Raw genomic sequence first — 21,264 nt, 5'->3', positions numbered from 1 at the left:
CAGATCAGAACTTAAACCTTCACACGTTTGACATAAAACAAGAGTCTGTTCATATAAACTCATTTCATCTGTCTGGTGTTCTAATAAGACTAATGTTCATTTTACTTTTTGCGTAGCAGAATCTGAAAATGTGTGTTGTAATTTCTTTTATATAAATATATATATTTTATTTATTTTTGGCTAGATTCATATAATTAAGCACAGTTGACTTCCTGTTTTAAAAATGTTTAAGATGCACAATTTGTACAGATTTCCTCTGTTTTGTATTTCACAGCACTGTTTTGTATCTGAGTGTTTTTGTTACGTCATTTCTCGACTCCATTTCAGTCCAATAAATTCTTGAAGAGACCCGACGCTGTTATGTTTTAACGACCTGGTGACGTATCTGTGATGCTGTTTAATACAGTAATTATTAATTCTGCTCTGCACCATTTCCTTATTGACTGGAAGATTCTAAAGGTAAATGTCCTTGTATTATTATCATCATTCAGACTTGGAAGGAGTATTCGTCGCTTCTCAACCACCTTGTGTTTCTTCACAGGAAGCTCCGCCCCTCCATCGACTTCAAGAGGTCGTCTGCACAAGATCAGGAACCCCCGCCCTGTCCTGCAAATGTAAGATTATCTAAAAGTGTTGGGGGGGAGCCAGAGGACCTTTTCTGTTTTCTTTTTGTCACATCTTTTTAAAGTTAGTCTTCGACAAAAGCACAGAAAAGAACAAATTTAAATGAGGCTGTGTTATTATGAAAATAAGTAGTAAAATCTATTATAATACCAACAGCAGCTACATGTGTTACTGCAAAAAAATCAGCACAACAGCCGAAATTATTTTATTTATTCTTTAAATAACTACTACAAGTGTAACAGATGTTTAAATTCTTATTTCTTACTCCAGGCAGACTTTGCTTTCAATTAACCTAAAACACAATCTGGTAACAACTCCCTTGTTTCATTGTAAAGCAGAAGAATAATCAAATTTAATAGAAAATTAATGTCCACAATAATACATGTAGTAGTAATATAATCTTTATTTTTAAGGCACCTTTTGCAGCATAAATATCAACGTAAAGGTCAGATGAGTCTAATCAAGCTACTCCTCATTGATCTGAAGCCAACAACTGAAAATAGGAAAGTCTTTGTCACGTTGCTCCTCGATACAACGAGCCAGGAGAAGGCACTTCTTCTTGTCAATGCCGAAGAGGAGGTTCTGATCTGGGATGAAGAAGTTGGGGAGAACACATTTCTTCAGATGTCCTATAAAGTCCTCCAGCAGCTGCAGGAAGCAGCGGCTCAGACAGGAGGCGCTCCAGTCACTGTCTTGCCCTCTGGAGCTGCAGGTGTGGAACAAGGTGGTCTTGGTCTGGTAGGAGTAGAACTTCTCAAATGAAGTTTCGTTTTCTTTCAGCAGACCGAGAAGGAGTTTCAGGAGCTTCAAACAGTCCTTCCTGAATGTCGAGAAAGAGGAGCATTAGAATAATATATAATATTATTAATAATATTAGCATAAGATTTTTCTCATTTTTGTTAGATAAGATGGGACTTGAAAGTTATTTTTTACAAATTCTGTATTCTCCCAAAAAGGCATTAAGAAGTCAAGTTTGTTTATGAAGCAGATTAACAACAGAGTTGACCAAAGTGCTGTACAAAAAAAAATACATATAGACATGGAAAAATGATTTAAAAACAACATTCTAAAACCAAAACATGTGTTTTTGGTATATTAGGTAAATATATAAGTCACACACATTAATAATATTAAATATACTAATAAACCGCCTGAGTTAGATTTTAATCTTAGGACCAATGACAGTCGTCGTTTTACTGCACAGCTCACTGTTACAATTGTTAAGGTCACAGATCTTAGCAAAACATTTAATGTTTTTTTTAATTGATTTAATTACATCATAATGATATTTTTTACTGATATGAGCATGAAACATATTGCATGTATTACAATCTAAGCATTATTCAAAAGATCTTCAATCTAACTGAGGACTCAGCAGAAACCCTTATGAAATAAGAATCCATCCAGTGTTTTACTTAAAGAGAAATATGTTTGTCTCAGTCTGACCTGCAGCAGCGTTGGCCTTCTCTTTCACAGCACTTCTTGTCTGAGCCGTGCTTCAACAGAATGTCCTTCTCAACATGAGAGAATGAAACCCGCCAAGCATCTGTGTGTTGAAGACAGAATACTCAATGGAAGCATCATCCAATCACATTGATTTCACAATTTCTTATTCATGAAACGGCTAATTTGGTTTATTTAAGTAGAGGAGTCAGAGGAGTTACTCACCTTTAGCTGAAACGCCGTCATGCTCGTCTTCTCCACTGCCTTCGTATTTTGGGACAAAGTAATATGGCTGTCTCTTGTAATCCCTCTTCACTTTAGTCCCCAGCCATTTATCGATTTGAAAGCCCTGTTTGGTAGAATCTGGCCAGTGTTTTCGGACCTTGATGCAGAGAACAACATCCAGGGAGACGAGCACAGACTGAACGTTAGTCGTCATAGTAACTGCAGGACAGCCAGGTTTCTCCATTGACACCTCCCAGTCTGAGAAAACAGAGAAGCACAATGAAAAGTCTGCAAATTGTTTTGTTTGTACATAAATTAAGATTTGAAGGCGAACATTAGGAAGCAACGACAAACAACATTGGAGTGAAAATATGAGTAACAATGCTACAGAATAGAAAAGAGTGAAATAAAGAAAATCTCAAACGATCAGAAGTTTCCACCAGCAGATAATTAACATGTTTTGCTTTCTCCATTTAAATGAATGGAAAAAGATAAAGATTTTTGGGATTGAGCAGTAAAAGGAGCTGGAAACATTTCTCCTGAAACACCTTGTCAATAACCTGGTTGATACTTCCACGTTTGCAGTGTGGAGCAACTTCAGGATGAACGTTTAATTCAACTACACATTTTCAAATATTGGTACTTGCCTGGAACAGCCCTGACGCACTTCTTCACTTCGTGCCTGAACTTTCTCAGCATTTTTCTGGCAGATAAAATGTTTCCTTTCCGAAATTTCTTCAGCGGGTTTTTGCCACGTTTGAAAGCCACACTGTAGAAGGCTCCATTATCTCCAAACGGTTCAATGTCCACCCGGTCAACAAAGATGGACAGCATGACGTCGAATTCATCAGGTTTAGAAATCTGTTTGCACAAAACATCACTGTCACACGACTGTATTGTTAAAGACACTGAATCAAAATGTTTGTTCACTTCTAATTTCAATCTGTAAACCTACATCCCGGAGAAAACTTACTTTTACTTTCTCATAGTAACTTCCAGTGTTTAGTTTCTCTACTTTTGTAAAGCAGTTAGTCTTCTTCTTTAAATGCTTGATTATGTGTTTTATCAATTTATTGACGACTTCTGATGTGCTTGATATGTCTATCATCTTAATCCTCAATTTATCCAGAGTTGTGGAGAGAAGAGAGTCCACTGAAGCCCAGGTCTCTGTCTCCTCCTCTGATTTGACTGTGACAGAGTCTTGTGTTGTGTCCTTTGTTGTCTCTGGCTGTGGTTTTGTTAGCTCCTCCTCAGATTCTTCTTTTGATTCGTCTTTGCCAGCACAGGTTTTTAGTTTTTTGAAGCAGCGGCTCCGACTGGAGGCGCTCCAGTCACGGTCGTCTACTCTGGAGCTGCAGGCGTGGAGCAGGGTTTTCTTGGTCTGGTAGGATTGGAACTTCTCAAATGAAGGTTCTTTTTCTTTCAGCAGACTGAGAAGGTGTTTCAGGAGCTTTAAACAGTCCTTCCTGAATGTCAAGAAAAAGGAGCATATTCTCAAATGAGTGAAATTCATGATAACTTCTCTTTCTTTTAAGATTTTTCTAATTTTTGTTAGATAAGATGGCTTCAGGGACTTGAAAGTTATTTTTACAAATTCTGTATTCTTCTTAAAAAGGCATTGAGAAGTTTGTTTATGAAGCAGATTTAAAACGGAGTTGACTAAATTTGTACAAAAAAAAATACATATAGACATAGAAAAAGTGATTGAAAAACAAGAATCTAAAACCAAAAAATGTGTTTTTGGTATATTAGGTAAATACATACATACTAAGTTAATATACAAGTCACACATCAATAATATTAAATGTACTAATAAACCGCCTGAGTTAGATTTTAATCTCAGGACAAATGACGGCAGAGTCGATTGTTTTACTGCACAGCTCACCGTTACAATTGTTAAGGTCACTGAGATTTTAGCAAAACTTTTAATTGATTTAATTACATCCTAATGAAATATTTTTGCTGATGTGATCATGAAACATTGCATGTATTACAATCTAAGCAGTATTTAAAAGATCTTCAATCTAACTGAGGACCCAGCAGAAACCCTTTACCTATATGAAATAAGAACCCATCCAGTGTTTTACTTAACACCAATCCATTGGTGTCAACTACACCCAGGAGAATTGGATGAGGACAATCCTCGGATCACCCTAACCCTCTACCTGACCGGCCAGGGCTTGCGGATGATCACACGCATGCACACACACACTGGGAGTCAATCCGACCCAAGAGCAACATATGTTTGTCACAATCTGACCTGCAGCAGCGTTGGTCTTCTCTTTCACAGCCCGTCTTCTCCGAGCGGATAATCAACATAATGCCCTTATCAACATGAGAGAATGAAACCAGCCAAGCATCTGTGTGTTGGAGAAGACAGAATACTCAATGGAAGCATCATCCAATCACATTGAATCTGTAAAGCCAATATTCACAAATCACAATTGGTCTCCTAGCGCTAAACAAGATGTGACCTCCTCCGTAGAATCCCCCCCCCCCCGGCACGGACAGAGGAAAAAACTCTGTCCGTCCGGGACTTTCATTAATTTCTTATTCATGAAACAGCTCATTTGGTTTATTTAAGTAATGTCAGGAGTTACTCACCTTTAGCTGAAACGCCTTCATGCTTGTCTTCTCCACTGCCTTCGTATTTTGGGACAAGATAATATGGGGGTTTCTTGTGTTTCTTCTTCTCTTTAGTCCCCAGCCATTTATCGATCTGAAAGCCCTGTTTGGTAGAATCTGGCCAGTGTTTTCGGACCTTGATGCAGAGAACAACATCCAGGGAGATGATCACAGACTGAACTGTAGTCGTCATAGTAACTGCAGGACAGCCAGGTTTCTTTCTTGTCACCTCCCATTCTGAGAAAACAGAGAAGCACAATGAAAAGTCTGCAAATTGTTTTGTTTGTACATAAATTAAGATTTGAAGGCGAACATTAGGAAGCAACGACAAACAATTTGAACATCACAACATTGGAGTGAAAATATGAGTAAAAATGCTACGGAATAGAAAAGAGTGAAATAAAGAAAATCTCAAACGATCAGAAGTTTCCACCAGCAGATAATTAACATGTTTTGCTTTCTCCATTTAAATGAATGGAAACAGATATAGATTTTTGGGGATGAGCAGTAAAAGGAGCTGGAAATATTTCTCCTGAAACACCTCGTCAATAACCCGGTTGATACTTCCACGTTTGCAGTGTGGAGCAACTTCAGGATGAACGTTTAATTCAACTACACATTTTCAAATATTGGTACTTGCCTGGAACAGCCTTGACGCACTTCTTCACTTCGTGCCTGAACTTTCTCAGCATTTTTCTGGCAGATAAAATGTTTCCTTTCCGAAATTTCTTCAGCGGGTTTTTGCCACGTTTGAAAGCAACTCTGTAGAAGGCTCCGTTATCTCCAAATGGTTTAATGTCCACCCGGTCAACATCGATGGACAGCATGACGTCAAATTCATCAGGTTTAGAAATCTGTTTGCACAAAACATCACTGTCATTCGACTGTAGTGTTAAAGACACTGAATCAAAGTGTTGGTTCACTTAAAACTTACTTCTACATTTTCATTGTAACTTCCAGTGCGTAGTGCCTCTGCTGTTGTAAAGCAGGTAGTCTTCTTCTTTAAATGGTTAATTAGGTGTTTTATCAATTTATTGACGACTTCTGATGTGCTTGATTTGTCTATGATCTTAATCCTCAATTTATCCAGAGTTGTGGAGAGAAGAGAGTCCACTGAAGCCCAGGTCTCTGTCTCCTCTGATTTGACTGTGACAGAGTCTTGTGTTGTGTCCTTTGTTGTCTCTGGCTGTGATTTCGTTAGCTCCTCGGATTCTTCTTTTGATTTGTCTTTGCCAGCACAGGTTGTTGTTTTTTTTAACACAATAGAAGTCTTTGTGTCCTCTGGCTGTGTCGTCTCTGTCTCCTCCTCTAGTTTGACTGTGACAGAGTCTTGTGTTGTGTCAGATTCCATCTCTGGCTGTGGTTTCGTTAGCTCCACCTCAGATTCTTCTTTTAAATCGTCTTTGCCAGCTCCGGTTCTTGGTTTTGTGGACACAAAAGAAGAGTTGGTGGTGTCCTCTGGCTGTGTCGTCTCTGTCTCCTCCTCTAATTTGACTGTGACAGAGTCTTGTGTTGTGTCAGTTTCCATCTCTGGCTGTGGTTTCGTTAGCTGCACCTCAGATTCTTCTTTTGATTCGTCTTTGCCAGCACAGGTTTTTCGTTTTTTGAACACCAAAGAAATCTTGGTGATGTCCTCTGGCTGTGTTGTCTCTGTCTCCTCCTCCTCTGATTTGACTGTGCCGAGATGTTTCTTTGGTTTTGTAGCCGCTGCCGAGTCTTGTGTTGTGTCCTTTGTTGTCTCAGGTTGTAGTTTCGTTAGCTGCACCTCAGATTTCTCTTTAGATTTTCCAGCTCCGGTTCTGGCTCCTGCACCTCGTGAAGGAGCCTTCGTGTCGTCTGTCGGTGGCTTGTTCATCTCCTCTGTGAAGTTGTTTGTCCTTTTCTTTTGACTGCTCTGCTCCGATGACTTCTCATTCGTGCTGTTTGGTGTTTTCTGGTCCCTTCCGTGTTCTCCCTCTGCCTGTCATGACTCTGCGATGAGGAATGAATCTACTCTGATGAAATTACTTTTAAGTTTTTCCTGTTAGTGTATGAGAGCACACCCTTAACTACTTGGCAGAATGCCCTTAAGCCTTAAAGAGGACATTATATTCAGTCATTTTGTTCCTGTGACAGAATTAAGAACTCGATCTTGGATAAATACAGCTGCATATGTTACAAGTTGTTAAAAAATGAGTTTGATGAGAGTAAAATCTATTATAATACCAACAGCAGCTACATGTGTTACTGCAAAAAAATCAGCACAACAGCCGGAATTGTTTCATTTATTCTTTAAATAATTACTATAAGTGTAACAGATGTTTAACTTCGTATTTCTTACTCCAGGCAGACTTTGCTTTCAATTAACCTAAAACACAATCTGGTAACAACTCCCTTGTTTCATTGTAAAGCAGAAGAATAATCAAATTTAATAGAAAATTAAAGTCCACAATAATACATGTAGTAATAATAAAATCTTTATTTTTAAGGCACCTTTTGCAACATAAATATCAACGTAAAGGTCAGATTAGTCTCAATCAAGCTACTCCTCATTCTGAAGCCAACAAGTGAAAATAGGAAAGTCATTGTCACGTTGCTCCTCGATACAACGAGCCAGGAGAAGGCACTTCTTCTTGTCAATGCCGAAGAGGAGGTTCTGATCTGGGATGAAGAAGTTGGGGAGAACACATTTCTTCAGATGTCCTATAAAGTCCTCCAGCAGCTGCAGGAAGCAGCGGCTCAGACAGGAGGCGCTCCAGTCACTGTCTTTCCCTCTGGAGCTGCAGGCGTGGAGCAGGGTGGTCTTGGCCTGGTAGGAGTAGAACTTCACAAATGAAGCTTCTTTCTCTTTCAGCAGACCGAGAAGGTGTTTCAGGAGCTTCAAACAGTCCTTCCTGAAGGTCAAGAAAAAGGAGCAGATTCTCAAATGAGTTTTAGTTAGAGCACAGCTGGTTATAGGAACCCATCCAGTGTTTTACTTAAAGAGAAATACGTTTGTCTCAGTCTGACCTGCAGCAGCGTTGGCCTTCTCTTTCACAGCACGTCTTCATTGAGCCGTGCTTCAACAGAATGTCCTTCTCAACATGAGAGAATGAAACCCGCCAAGCATCTGTGTGTTGGAGAAGACAGAATACTCAATGGAAGCATCATCCAATCACATTGAATCTGTAAAGCCTATATTCATAAATCACAATTGGTCTCCTAGCGCTAAACAAGATGTGACCTCCTCCGTAGAAACCTCAGAGCCTCAAGTGAGGGACAGAGGAGCAGCAGATGAAGAGCACAGAAAAACTATATTTTCATTCATTTCTTATTCATCAAACAGCTCATTTGGTTTATTAAAGTAATGTCAGGAGCTTCTCACCTTTAGCTGAAACGCCGTCACGCTCCACTGCTCCCCTGCCTTCGTATTTTGGGACAAGATAATATGGCTTTCCCTTGTATTCCTTCATCACCTTCGTCCCCAGCCAGCCCTGGATCTGAAAGCCCTGCTGGGTGAAAGCTGGCCAGCTTGTTCGGACCTTGATGCTGAGAACAACATCCAGGGAGACGAGCACAGACTGAACTGTAGTCGTCATAGTAACTGCAGGACAGCCAGGTTTCTTCCTTGTCACCTCCCAGTCTGAGAAAACAGAGAAGCACAATGAAAAGTCTGCAAATTGTTTTATTTGTACATAAATGAAGATTTGAAGGCGAACATTAGGAAGCAGGATGAACGTTTATTTCAACTACACATTTTCAAATATTGGTACTTGCCTGGAAAAGCCTTGACGCACTTCTTCACCTCGTCCCTGAACTCTGTCAACATTTCACTGGCGGATAAAAGGTCGTCTTCCTGAAATTTCTTCAGCGGGTTATTGCCACGTTTTAAAGCCACACTGTAGAAGGCTCCGTTATCTCCAAACGGTTTAATGTCCACCCGGTCAACATCGATGGACAGCATGACGTCGAATTCATCAGGTTTAGAAATCTGTTTTGCACAAAACATCACTGTCATTCGACTGTATTGTTAAAGACACTGAATCAAAATGTTTGTTCACTTCTAATCTGAAAACAACGTCCCAGAGAAAACTTACTTTTACATTCTCATAGTAACTTCCAGTGCGTAGTGCCTCTGCTGTTGTGAAGCAGTTAGTCTTCTCCTTTAAATGCTTGATTATGTGGTCTATCAATTTATTGACGACTTTTGCTGTGTTTGATTTGTCTATCTTCTTAATCTTCAATTTCCCCAGAGTTGTGGAGAGAAGAGAGTCCACTGCAGCCCTGGTCTTTACAGAAGTCTTGGTGGTGTCCTCTGGCTGTGTTGTCTTTGTCTCCTCCTCCTCTGCTTTGGCTGTGCCGGGACGTTTCTTTGGTTTTGTAGCCGCTGCAGAGTGTTGTGTTGTGCCCTTTGTTGTCTCAGGTTGTGGTTTCGTTAGCTGCACCTCAGATTTCTCTTTGGATTTTCCAGCTCCGGTTCTGGCTCCTGCACCTCGTGAAGGAGCCTTTGTGTCGTCTGTCCTCTCCTCTGTGAAGTTGTTTGTCCTTTTCTTTTGACTGCTCTGCTCCGATGACTTCTCATTCGTGCTGTTTGGTGTTTTCCGGTCCCTTCCCTTTGCTTTCTGTTCCGTGGTTGTAGAACTCTGCTTCTCTTCTCCAAAGCCGTTCTCTGCATATTCTCCACTTATGGTTTTGCCCTTGGCACTATCGGTTGTAGGAGTCGCAGCCTTGCGTGTTCTCCCTCTGCCTGTCATGATGCTGTGATAAGGAATGAATCTACGATGATGAAATTACTTTTAAGTACTTCCTAGTAGTGTATGAGAGCACGCCCCTTAACTACTTGTCAGAATGCCCTTAAGCCTTAAAGAGGAAATTGTATTTAAGAACTGAGTGTGTGATAAAAACAGCTTCATTTGCTACAAGTTGTTAAAAAATGAGTTTGATTTAATTTTAATCAATTATTATAAGTATTGTTTAAGATGTTTAAATGTGTATTTCTTACTCCAGGCAGACTTTGCTTTCAGTTAAGCTAAAACACAATCTGATAACAACTCCATTGTTGTCCTCAAGTCTTTAAGGGGAAATTATATTTAGTAATTTTGTTCCTGTGACAGATTTAAGAACTGAGTGTGTGAGAAAAACAGCTTCATATGATCCTGTTACAAGTTATTAAAAAATAATGACAGTTTGATGACAACACAATCTATTACAATACCAGCAGCTACATCTTGTGGACAAATGTGTGTATTGTACAGATGCTCAGATTTCTGTTTGACATTTTATTGGTTCGTAAAGTTGTTGCCCTGTCACACACAGAAAGGGACTAAAACCCACAAACCCATATCTGGGTTGAAACATGTTTAATGTTCGTCTCGTGCCATCTTACAATGAGGTGCAGTCGCTTAAGCCAATTTAAGCTTCTCCAGTGCAAGTGCAAAGTTAGCAACACGGCAATCAAAGTGCTTCAGGAGTCCGTCAGGAGAGACTCATGTGGAACGTTGTTTTGTTTTTTGTGCCTTTTTTAAAGCTTGAACACATCAAATCACTCAGTTCTACTAATCTACTACTCAGAAGAACGTGGTTTAACTTGTTTTCCTGTGTTCTTCTAACCATGAAGCTGCAGATAACATGTTTAGAGATCTGCAATCCAGATCCAGTAATGTGCAGTGTTCAGTCCCGTGGATCCACTGGGAGAGTTTCTCTGTTCGATCTTCCTCAGTTGGAGCTTGAACCCGACGACCTTCACAGAAGTGAATCTATCCACAGTTCAACAAGCAGCGTCAAACCCACTCAGCTCCAGGTTTCTAACAATCTAACAATCAGCCTTCAGTAGGATCCTGTTTTTGCAGCAGTAGCTTTTGAGCTTGTCTGTGGAAGTAGAGACGTATATAATAGTGTGAAAGCTGTGAATAAGTTTGATAGACATCAGGGTGAAGAGGGAAACAGTGAATGTTCTTTAACCCAAATGAGAAGTTGTGTAAAGTGTATTTCAAGCAGTAGGTGTGAAAGATGTCGTTCCTTTGGCTGGAATCCGGAGACAGTCGCTAAGTAATGAAATAAAAACACAACACAACCTGAGATTGAAGCGTAGCTTTATATGATGAAGTATTTACAGAACATGACACTGATTTAAGACATTCTCTCTGGGATGTTCCCAGGGTGAAGTTTTACATTGATTTCACTTGGTGTAGTTTATATACAGCATATCATACAAAAGTCCCTTTACTCTCAACATGAATGTAAAACTGAAGTAAGAAGACAGCAGGGAACAGAAGGAATCATTAAAACAACAATAAAACAAACATACACCTGAACTGTCTGATACCTTTTAAGATAATGTCATAAGGCACGAGGACATTTCCATCTTGAAATGGGACGATCGTGCTACTTGTCCTCCAGGACTAAATGTTTCTCTCTGTGGTCAAAACCTACGGGAGAAAAGCTCGTGGAAAACTGATATTAAACTGGTCAGATGAAGCTGCGTTAAAATGTCCACAGATCCAGTATTAACCGTGCTATTTGAAATGATTTAAAAACTGAGGACACAGATTTAAAACATGAACTATCTCCCTTTCTAGTCCCTGTTTGATTCAAGATCCCTGAGAATTGGCCCAAACTCCTGTGAATGAAACGAGGCTGTGTCCATCAGGAACCTCTTTCTTTCCCTTTGGTTTCACCTGCAGCTTCACATCATCTTAGTGTTACAGACTGGAAAGTCAAGACAACACACACTGTTGTACACATAAAATCCCTTTACTGCCCCGTCTGAGCAAGTTAATACAAAAAAATGGTAAAAAAAAGACGGAGGGGAAAACATCTTGAAGAATCTCACGTCCAGTTGCCTTCGTATATAACTTAAAAGTATTTTTAAGTTATATACGAAGGGGCTCGTTAAAGACAAAGAGCTTTGATATAATATAATGAGGCGTCACTTAAAGGCATTTTCCCCAGAAAGTGTTTGTGCTGTGCAGCCTTAATCTAAAACATCTGGTTGGAGATGACACGTTTGTTATTTTAAAGTAAACATTTTTAACCATTTAAACACTTGTGCCCAGTTAAGACTTCACGACTTTCTAATTCATTGGCTGCAGTCGTCACTAATTCATCTGGTGACGCGTTGGCAAGACTCTCGAGCTGTGTCCTCTAAGAGTTCACACGTAACGATAAGTGAAGAACCAGCGTTTGGCTTCTATCTGCGGGTTTTGGCGGCGAGTTGTAGAATTTGTTGGCGAGTAGAAAACCCTGCAGTGTGACCGAGGCATCACTGGCACTACCTTAAGGGTTGTAGTGTAGCAGCTTTTGTGTTATCCCAAACTGTACACACGCAAAAGTGTGAGTCAACGTCCTTCTGAAGAGTGTGGACTTTCACTCCTGCAATAAAACTGAAGACGGGTAAAAAGAGCTCGAGCACAGAGCTGCTCTGGAGGCAGAAATAACAACTGAGAGGAATAATTTGGTTTTAACTAGGAACCCTGAAAACCACAAAGTAACAGAAGTTGGAATCGTTTGTGTTTCACTGCTCGTTCATCACGATATATTCATCAAGATTAACTTTAATTTAAACTGCATTAGCTGACCTTTCGAGTTGAAGCTGTGTTGTAGCACCTCTGTAGTGGGACTAATAACGGATTATCTTATCTAACTTGTTAATAACAGAGCTGACCCTCATGCTGAGAAGCCTCGGAGATGAACAGTGTTTCGTTGACTCAATTGTTATTTCGTCTCCAAAGCGTTTCTGCTGAACTAAAAGTGCAAGTCTGCTTCTGTCTCTGCAGGTTGGTCGGTCCCCACGTTCACAGAAAAAAGAATCAAGTCTGTTACTCACTGTTGCTGAGCTTTGCCAATTAGCAGCGCCGCCCTACTACCTGTTTACTAAACCCGCGATTGTGATTTGTCTGTCCGAACAATCGTCCCACGTCCCAAGTCCGGTGCTCGTCCTCCGCCTCAGTCTCCGTGGTGAGGCAGGGACGTGTGGACGGCCCACGGCTGCACCGTCCCCCGGCCGAACACTGTGTAGAACAACGAGCCCACCAGGTTGATGGAGGCAGCGATGTAGAAGACCGTCTGCCATTCCTCTATGGTGTTCTACAGGAGAGGCAGCACAGAACTGGTTAGAGTAGAGAGTAACTGGTGCAACTGGGGATAGAAGCTGAGTCACTTTCACGTCGAGTCTAAAAAGTAAAACATTGATCAAAAGTGTGTTTTTCGGTAGAAACAGAATTTAAAAGTAATTTTTGGATTATTGACATCGTCCTGTTTTCCAAATAAGGACATTTAGCCTAAACTTGTATATTTCAGGGTTCGTACGGTCATGGAAAACCTGGAAAAGTCATGGAATTTTAAAATGTGTTTTTCCAGGCCTTGAAAAGTCATGGAATAAAATAATCTCCCAAAAGTTTTGGAAAAGTTATGGAAATTTGTTAAATTCATATTTTCATGTCGTTCATTATTTACGCTGAGTTTTAAATAATTCATATGCTTTTAAAGAAATACTCTCAAAATATAAGCAGGCATACTTGGGTTTGTCCTTTAAGGTGTACTGTCTGCCTTGGAATTCTCATTGTTAGTTTGAATTCTACATTTTGTCACTTTTTAGCGTATACACCGAGATTTCACAAAATGTTCGGTCATGGAAATTTGGTTTAAAGTTATTGAAAAGTCATGGAAATCCATTGGTCAAAATGTGTATGAACCCTGATATTTAACAAATTAACTTTTCAATAATTTATGTTCAAATGATTTATCAACGAGCTTTGAAACAGTGACTTTTCCAGACAGGTTGTGAGTTTACGTGTGATTCCTACATTTGTGGTGAGGGCTCTTGCTATGACTGGTCCCACCATGCCAGGGATGGTGGCAAAGGTGTTTGTGATTCCCAGCAGGATCCCAGCATACCTGTGGAGATAAACACATGGATTATTAAATGGGATTAATTCCACTGCGAAACTAACAGAAGTATTTATTGTTGTATTACGTGTTAACAGGATAGTAAACTGTATAATATCAGCTTTAACACTATAAATGTCATGTGTACTTAATGTGTTTAAGAAAGTAGTCCTTCACAGATCTGCTTTTAATAATGCTGAGATTATTCATATAAAGATCGTACAACCAGTCTAAAAAATCACAAGTACATCAGACAAATCTTTTCATATTGCTATAATTCTGAGATAATATTCCCAGAGCGTATTTCAGTGAAGGAGTTTCTCACGATGGGGCGATGTCCAGGTGGTTGATGTTGAATCCAGAGGCCGACACTCCCCCCAGGGCGGAGGAGATGGTGAGGAAGGTGATGGCCAGGACGTAGTCGCAGCCGGTGTAACCCGCGGCAACCAGGAACATGGCCGGCCCGATCATACCTGCACAACAACCACTGTGAACATCTCTTCTCTCCGGTCGGAGCAACAGAATCCAGGGTTCAGCTGAGACGTTGGTGTTTTCTTACCGATGAGGGAGAACACCTTCCTGACGGTGACTGTGGGGGTCCGGCACGTCTCCCGCAGGTAATCTGCAATCTGCCCACTGAGCACCGCGAACACCGCACAGCCCAGGTAGGGAAGAGCGGAGAGTAAACCGTTCTGTGGTGGACGGGAGACAACAACACATGGTGAGTTCATTTATTTATTATTAACACATTTCATCAGCAGGTAGAAATCATAATTTATTCATTGGTTAAGAAACTATTTGTTTTTATTTGATCCATTCATGTCCCTTGTCTACTACTTTGGTTCCATTCATTGTTCTCAGTGTTGCACAGATGAACTTTCACATCAGGACTTAAAATGACCCTGATTTAGATCAATTCTTTAATAAAATAACACTAGAAAAGAAGCTGTGATCACATTATGTTCACTTTCTTTATATATGTGTGTGTGATGCTGACGCCACCTGCTGAATGCTGAAGCCCAGGATGTCGTTCATGTAGGTGGGCAGCAGGGTGAGGAGGGTGTAGAAGGTCCAGTTGTAGGAGAAGTGAGCCACGACGATGGCCCACAGCGGCCTGGAGGTCACGATGGCTCTCCACGGGATGTGGCCTGCAGACGTGGACAGCTGGATCGCAAGGGAAGAGGAACACAGGGACCAGGTGGATCAGGAAGTTCTCACTGGAAAACACACACTTCTGCAAGAACTAATACGTAAATATGCTAATATACGTTGTGAAGTTTGACTTTTTTTGACTGAATTAATGGAAACAAGCCTCACAGAAGAGAAAAGTGTTTGTTCTATAATCTCCTGCTTCTCCTGGTGGTTTTATATTTTAGGTTAACTTTTCCTCCCCCTGCTGGACAGAAAAATACTAAATAATAATCAATGTTCATCAGTGTCTAGTCATATTCAAGGTTTGTAGTGATACACTAATAAACTACATAACCTCAAGAGCTCAAAACCCATTGTTTTCACACATCTGGAGAATCAGACACACGTTGGTTAAAACGTTGAATCAGTGTGAACATGTAGAGAGTTGAAAGCAGCTGAAAGTCTAAATGAAACCGACTCTTTATATGTGTTATGACCGAACAGCTGAGGAAGTTGGATAAGAGAATAACTTTATGCAACACACAGATTATGTAACATTATTATCAGAGAACTGCTGGAGCGGAAACGCCTGAAAGCATCAGACACTGCAGCTACTGTCTCTGCCTCGGACGGAAGTTCATCCGAGATCAGACTGACAATCTGAGATATAATCTACAATTACACAACAGCAGCTAAATACACACAAATCTAATTTGTCTCTAGTGTAATAATAATGTCTGGTTCGTGGTGATACCTCGTTCTTCAGTGAGTTGGTGATGTAGAGTCTCTCCCGCTCTGAGATCCGTGGGTGAGTGTTGGGACTGTCGAAGACCAGAAACGCCCAGAGGATGAACCACACCAGACCATTAGCACCTGGAGGAACAAAAGACTTCTCAGACCACAGGTGGAGATCGATGGCCTGCGTTGATGTAGATTAAATCCTCCATCACAATTACCACCGAAGGCATCTGTGTGGCTTTCGGATATGATGATGTTTTTAAAAATTGAAAAAGTTAAATACTTTCTTAGAGGATCAACCGGAAAATTCAACAAAGTCTGGGACCCTTTACTGGTCTATTTTGACAAACTTGTCACTCTCCCCTCTCATTAGTATAGGGCATTAACGTAAAGCGCAAACGCTTTCATCTTAGGAGAACTCCCCCCCCCTCTTTTTTTTTTTTTTTTTGTGGCACAGGGAATGTTAGGGTGGGATGGGGTTTATAAAAATATAAAAATGTAAATTGTTAAAAGGCTACTGTTTCATTGTACATTGACACAAAAAGAAATTTAATTGAAATATTGCAACATGTGTGACAGTGTACATCTTGTCTAACAACCAATAAAAATACATGTAAAAAAAAAAAAAAATCCTCCATCACATGTCAGACGTGCAACTCATCTGAAAACACAGGATTTCTGTTTCCTGAAACCGAACCAAGCAACTTATTACTTCTGATCTCGTCAAACCCACAGAGGAAATAAACTCAACTCGTGACTGGAGGATGTAGAACAGGATGAATGAGGACGGAGCCATTAAAAGGTTAAAAACACAATTTTTGGACTTACCAAACACGTAGAAGACGTAGGTCCAGTCGAGGTAGAAGCAGATTTCACCAGACAGAGGAAGAGATATCACCGTCCCCAGCTGGGCTCCTGAGGATGGAGAGAATACAAACAGCTGTGAATCACAGAGCGTTACTGATAAGTGATCAACACACACACATAGAGAGAGAGAGACCATTCCACACACACACAGAGAGAGAGAGGGAGACCAGTCCACACACACACAGAGAGAGAGGTAAAAGTTTTGTAATTTGTTGTATGAGTTCAAAAAGCTACAGTTCTACATGCAATATGAACATTTCTTTTTTTTGTGATCAAATTTTTATTGGATTTGAAGAACAACAATCATCATTCAGCAGCGCATAAATAAAGTAATTACCGTATACAAACATAAGTATACCCATGTACTCACACAGATACACACATACACGCTGGCTAATGATAAAATGAAGACATAAAAATAAAATAGAACGATATCTGAAGATAAATATATAGGAACAGTTAAGTGCAATACATATGTCATAGAAGCAAAAAGGAAAAAGGTGCCATTGAAGTGTAACCTAGTTAGATCTATTCAATACAATTTACAGTACACAGTAAAACATAAACAGGCAATATAAACCAAAGAAAAGAAAAGAAAGCAGGACCAGAGGGGGGGGGGGGCGGGGGGGCTCAGCTCACACCAAAAAGCCCTTGAGAGCCTCCACAATATGAACATTTCTAACAGTATCACCATTGTTCTCCCCCTGTCTGCTCCGTCTTACCGATGTAGGAGATGGTGAGCAGCCGGCTCCTCTCCAGCGGTGGAGCCCACGCCGCCCACATGGTGTACATCGCAGGAAACGTGACTCCCTGAAGACAAACCAGCACATGAAGGGACGGAGGACACACGTACAACCAATCAGCTGATTATAGGTGTAAACAAACTATCTCTGTATTCATAGGTATGGCTGTGGGAGTTCAGACAGATGTTTTAATACTGATAATTTAATTGAATAAAGCTAATTTCACATATGGTGACAGTACAGCTTGTGTTGATGATACAAACAACAGATGAGCGGGAGTCATTTCCACTTCTCCTACCTCTCCGATCCCCTCCAGCACCCTGACAGCGATGAGATAGCTTGCACCCAGGTCTGCAGCCACCGGGGTGAGCAGGGTGAAAGCCACAGTTCCCAGGATGCCGAAGCCCATCAGCCACTTGGGTCCGTAGCGGCCGGCCAGGTAGCCGCCGGGGATCTGAGTCAGGATGTAGCCGTAGAAGAAGGAGCCCAGAATCCAGCCCTGCGTCTCCGAGTCCCAGTCGTACACGCTGGCCTGTCGGGGGTGAGGTGGACACCGATGAAGCAGGATTGATTATTGTGGCATTATAAAAAAATAAAGGCAGGAATCAAAGTTTCTCGTTGTTTGAAAGTTTATTCATGTGTGTGACTATCTTTTTTTAAAGCCCTTAAGTCCTCGAACATACACATTACACAGTAGGGGTGGGAATTGGCAAAAATGTGACTATTCAATAGTATTGCAATATTTGGGCCAAGATTCAATAGTATTGCGATTCTGCAAGTATTGCGATTCAATTCTGCGATATATTGCGATTCATGTCCCCCATATTATTCAAAGGCATTACAAAAAATGAGGAAAATAAGACTCACTTCAAATGTCACATTTAATTCTGTGAACAACATTGTCTTCTACACATTAACTGAAGTGCAAAAACTTTGTCCTTGAACATTCAGGACACAGGACCTTTGTAATTATGTTCTGAATAGGAGACCTCTCACATGAACGCTGAGCTCCCAGCACATAACTTACAATTATTTAAATACAATACAGTAACACAAAGCAGACATAATAGAGTAACATAAACCTGAGAATAATCATATAAATAAGAGTAACCTAGAGCTTCAATCAACTCTGAAACTCTCCTCGTCATGCTTTGCCAGCCAGGGGCTGTGACATATAATTGTGAATAAAGTATTAAAAAAATTAAAAAAATTAAAATTGCAATACTTTGTGCTACAGTATCGCAGGCGCAAAATATCGCGATACTGAACAGAATCGATTATTTCCCCCACCACTACTACACAGTGTACAAATCAGAATGACGGTTGTCCCCTGGATCCTTTTATCTGAAACCGACAAACTTCTGAATATGACGTCAGCTCCGGCCTCTTGATTCATTAACCTCTGACGTGCTTCTGTTAAACTCGGTCTCAGTGTGACTCATTGTTTTCCAAAGGTCATTTCAAAGCCCTTCATTGATGATGCTGCTCAGTCTCCACCATCGTCGTCATTTCTACACGTACGAAGGAAACTCTCTAAACTGGGATTAAACCACAGCAGCTCTGAGGGAAACAGTGAATCATCTGAACCCCTCCGGTTGATAGCATCACATGTTGTGACTCCCGGTGGCGCTCGTGCTCACCGTGTGGTTGTGTTTGGGCCGTGCGGGGTTTGCATGAGCCGGACACACTGTGCCGCTGTGGTTGGCGTCGGCCTGATGGGTGACGTTGAGCATGTCCACCATCGCCACGCTGAGGTTCACCCTCAGGGAATAGACCACGAAGAAGCCGTAAGAGGAGAGCAGGGCCAGGCCATAGCGGGAGGAGCAGCACACTGGAGCTGCAGAGAGAGAGAGAGAGAGAGAGAGATGAGATAACATGTTTGATAATACTGTGCAAGTATTAATTTGATCCGTGGCGAGTCTTTAAATTAGATAAAAAGGAAACGTGGTTATTTTCAGCATCAAAAGCTTTTGGAAATAAATGATTTGTTCATTATTCAAGCAGAAAAACTCCAAAATCTGCTGCTTCCGGTTTTGAATCATTTATTTTAGTCGTTTCAGTTCTTTACTCGTGTATTTGTCATCTCTTATCCAGGCTTTTTTCATAAATATCATTTAGTGCCCGAGAAGGACGGTGGATTATACATTGTGTGGAACTACCTGATGTTATCCCGCACCCACGTCTCAATTCTGTGTTACATTAACACACATAACATGACATAACAGTATGTTGCATATTGCACATCCCCATTTCTCTCCTGCTTTGCATTTTACTTTTTATTTAACTTTTTATATCTTGTATATATCTGTTTTTGCTTTTTACTCTTTATTTAAATGTTTAGGTCTTGTATATATATTTGTTTTATATACAGTTATTTCTTTTTTTTATGTGAGGTACTTATTGTGTTTTTATGCTTTATGTTAAATGTATGCACCTTTTTACCAAAGAAAATTCCAGGTAGGTTTAAACCTACTTGGCAATAAATCCTTTCTGATTCTGATTCTGATTATGTAAAGTTCCCACTGCTGATTTATATTGCTCATGATAAAGTGCTGAAGCACATTTCTCCCTCTGTCTTTTCACCTCTTGCACTGCTGAGCCGACCAGTTTAACTTGCATATGACAAATAAAAAGTTGAAACTCATAAAAGATAATGAGACTCTGTCCCGGCTCTGTCCTGTTCCTGCTGAACGTCCCTCAACTCGTGACTGGAGGATGTAAAACAGGATGAGTGTGGACGGTGCCAATAATACTTTTTTTTTTAAATCTTCCCTTGGAAACAGGACAACGAACTGTTTAACAAAAGCTTTTTGTAAATCAATGATCTATTAATTTAGGGTATAATTGGCGTTATGTGTTAAAGTACTTGTACTGTGTTTAAGTACTTTCTTGAGTAAGAATTTAACACTTCTTTAAATCCTTTAAGCTCTACTCTGTTATATTTAAGATGGAACTTCCCTCCACAACATACACATATTTAGATTAAGTTTTTAAACTGAAAACATATCCTATAATAGTTCATATTTATCTCCACCTTGAACAACTACACCACTGAGCACCACTTGTACATTAACACACATATAATAAAGATTAAACAACACAACACCGGCTCAATCTGCACAATAAGCACGTTTACTTGTAATAGTTCAGTGATTCTATTTGCAGAATATAATCTGAAATCATGCATATCATTACAAATGTGATGTTGCAACTTTTACTTCACTTTTAAGATTGTGCTAAGTGTGCTTCCTCAAAACAGAATTCACCCTAAACTTTTTCAAACTTTTACAACCACGATGGACCTTTTGTTTGAAGTTATAATGCAACAACTACTAAAGGTTTTTTTATTAAACCATTAATATAAAAAGTTGTAATCATTCCAGATTGTTTTGAAGTGAGTTTGTTTGCCCTGCAACACAAACAGTTGTGTTACTCTTAACTCACTGGATGAGTTGTGCTTTGTGTTCATTGTTGTTGTAGATAAACACAGTGTCAGTCAGTGCTCGTGTTGTGTTGTTGTTGTTGTTGTCATGCATGTGTGTTGACCCCCAGCTGCTGGAGGTTGAACTCGTTCTTCTCGATGAGACTTTAGAACCAGCGCAGGTTTGAAACATATGTTTACGAAGCTACATGCTACAAGCTACATGCTACAAGCTACATGCTACATGCTACACATAAGAGGGCTAGCACCGGAGCTAAGTAGCTAGCGGTTCTTACCTCTGTGCACTCTGTCCTCTTGTCCCCGGTGGAGCAGCGGTGTGTCCGGCTCGTCCTCCAGGTCTGAGCTGAACCGAGACATGTTGCACTGAAGGTTCGAGTCCCTGAGATCCACAGGGACACACACACACACAGACACAGACACACACACACACTCTGCAGCCGGAAGCTAACAACAACAACAACAGCTAACTGCTAACAGCAAACAGCTAGCCCCTCCCTCCAGTCAGCTGAGCGCACCACCTGCCCACTGACGTCACACCATACCGGAAATACATCCTGGATTAAACCACTGGTTCAGACCTTT

General features: G+C 40.5%; 3 protein-coding genes across 3 annotated transcripts; all 3 read right to left on the bottom strand.

Annotated features, from left to right (window-relative positions):
* Positions 1-1,034: 1,034 nt before the first annotated feature.
* Positions 1,035-6,772, bottom strand: LOC133020348 (uncharacterized). The gene is made up of 10 exons (XM_061086872.1): positions 6,177-6,772; positions 5,852-5,993; positions 5,558-5,771; positions 4,897-5,154; positions 4,553-4,652; positions 3,266-3,758; positions 2,940-3,153; positions 2,293-2,550; positions 2,071-2,170; positions 1,035-1,444 (listed from the first exon to the last, which is right to left on the bottom strand). The coding sequence occupies exons 1-10, from the start codon at positions 6,770-6,772 to the stop codon at positions 1,090-1,092; spliced, it is 2,730 nt and encodes a 909-aa protein (XP_060942855.1). The 3' UTR covers positions 1,035-1,089.
* A 470-nt stretch (positions 6,773-7,242) lies between these two features.
* Positions 7,243-9,629, bottom strand: LOC133020631 (cyclic GMP-AMP synthase-like). Its single transcript, XM_061087267.1, has 5 exons — positions 8,973-9,629; positions 8,653-8,866; positions 8,261-8,518; positions 7,906-8,005; positions 7,243-7,790 (listed from the first exon to the last, which is right to left on the bottom strand). The coding sequence occupies exons 1-5, from the start codon at positions 9,627-9,629 to the stop codon at positions 7,439-7,441; spliced, it is 1,581 nt and encodes a 526-aa protein (XP_060943250.1). The 3' UTR covers positions 7,243-7,438.
* Positions 9,630-10,950: 1,321 nt separating this feature from the next.
* On the bottom strand, positions 10,951-21,141 carry slc17a5 (solute carrier family 17 member 5). Its single transcript, XM_061087052.1, has 11 exons — positions 20,958-21,141; positions 18,881-19,077; positions 17,539-17,772; positions 17,220-17,307; positions 16,459-16,545; positions 15,647-15,765; positions 14,764-14,925; positions 14,321-14,453; positions 14,087-14,234; positions 13,680-13,770; positions 10,951-12,960 (listed from the first exon to the last, which is right to left on the bottom strand). The coding sequence occupies exons 1-11, from the start codon at positions 21,037-21,039 to the stop codon at positions 12,820-12,822; spliced, it is 1,482 nt and encodes a 493-aa protein (XP_060943035.1). The 5' UTR covers positions 21,040-21,141; the 3' UTR covers positions 10,951-12,819.
* Positions 21,142-21,264: the final 123 nt, after the last annotated feature.

This window comes from Limanda limanda, chromosome 15 (genome assembly GCF_963576545.1).
Source record: "Limanda limanda chromosome 15, fLimLim1.1, whole genome shotgun sequence".
NCBI lineage: Eukaryota > Metazoa > Chordata > Actinopteri > Pleuronectiformes > Pleuronectidae > Limanda > Limanda limanda.
This window is presented reverse-complemented; position numbering and strand designations above follow the sequence as displayed.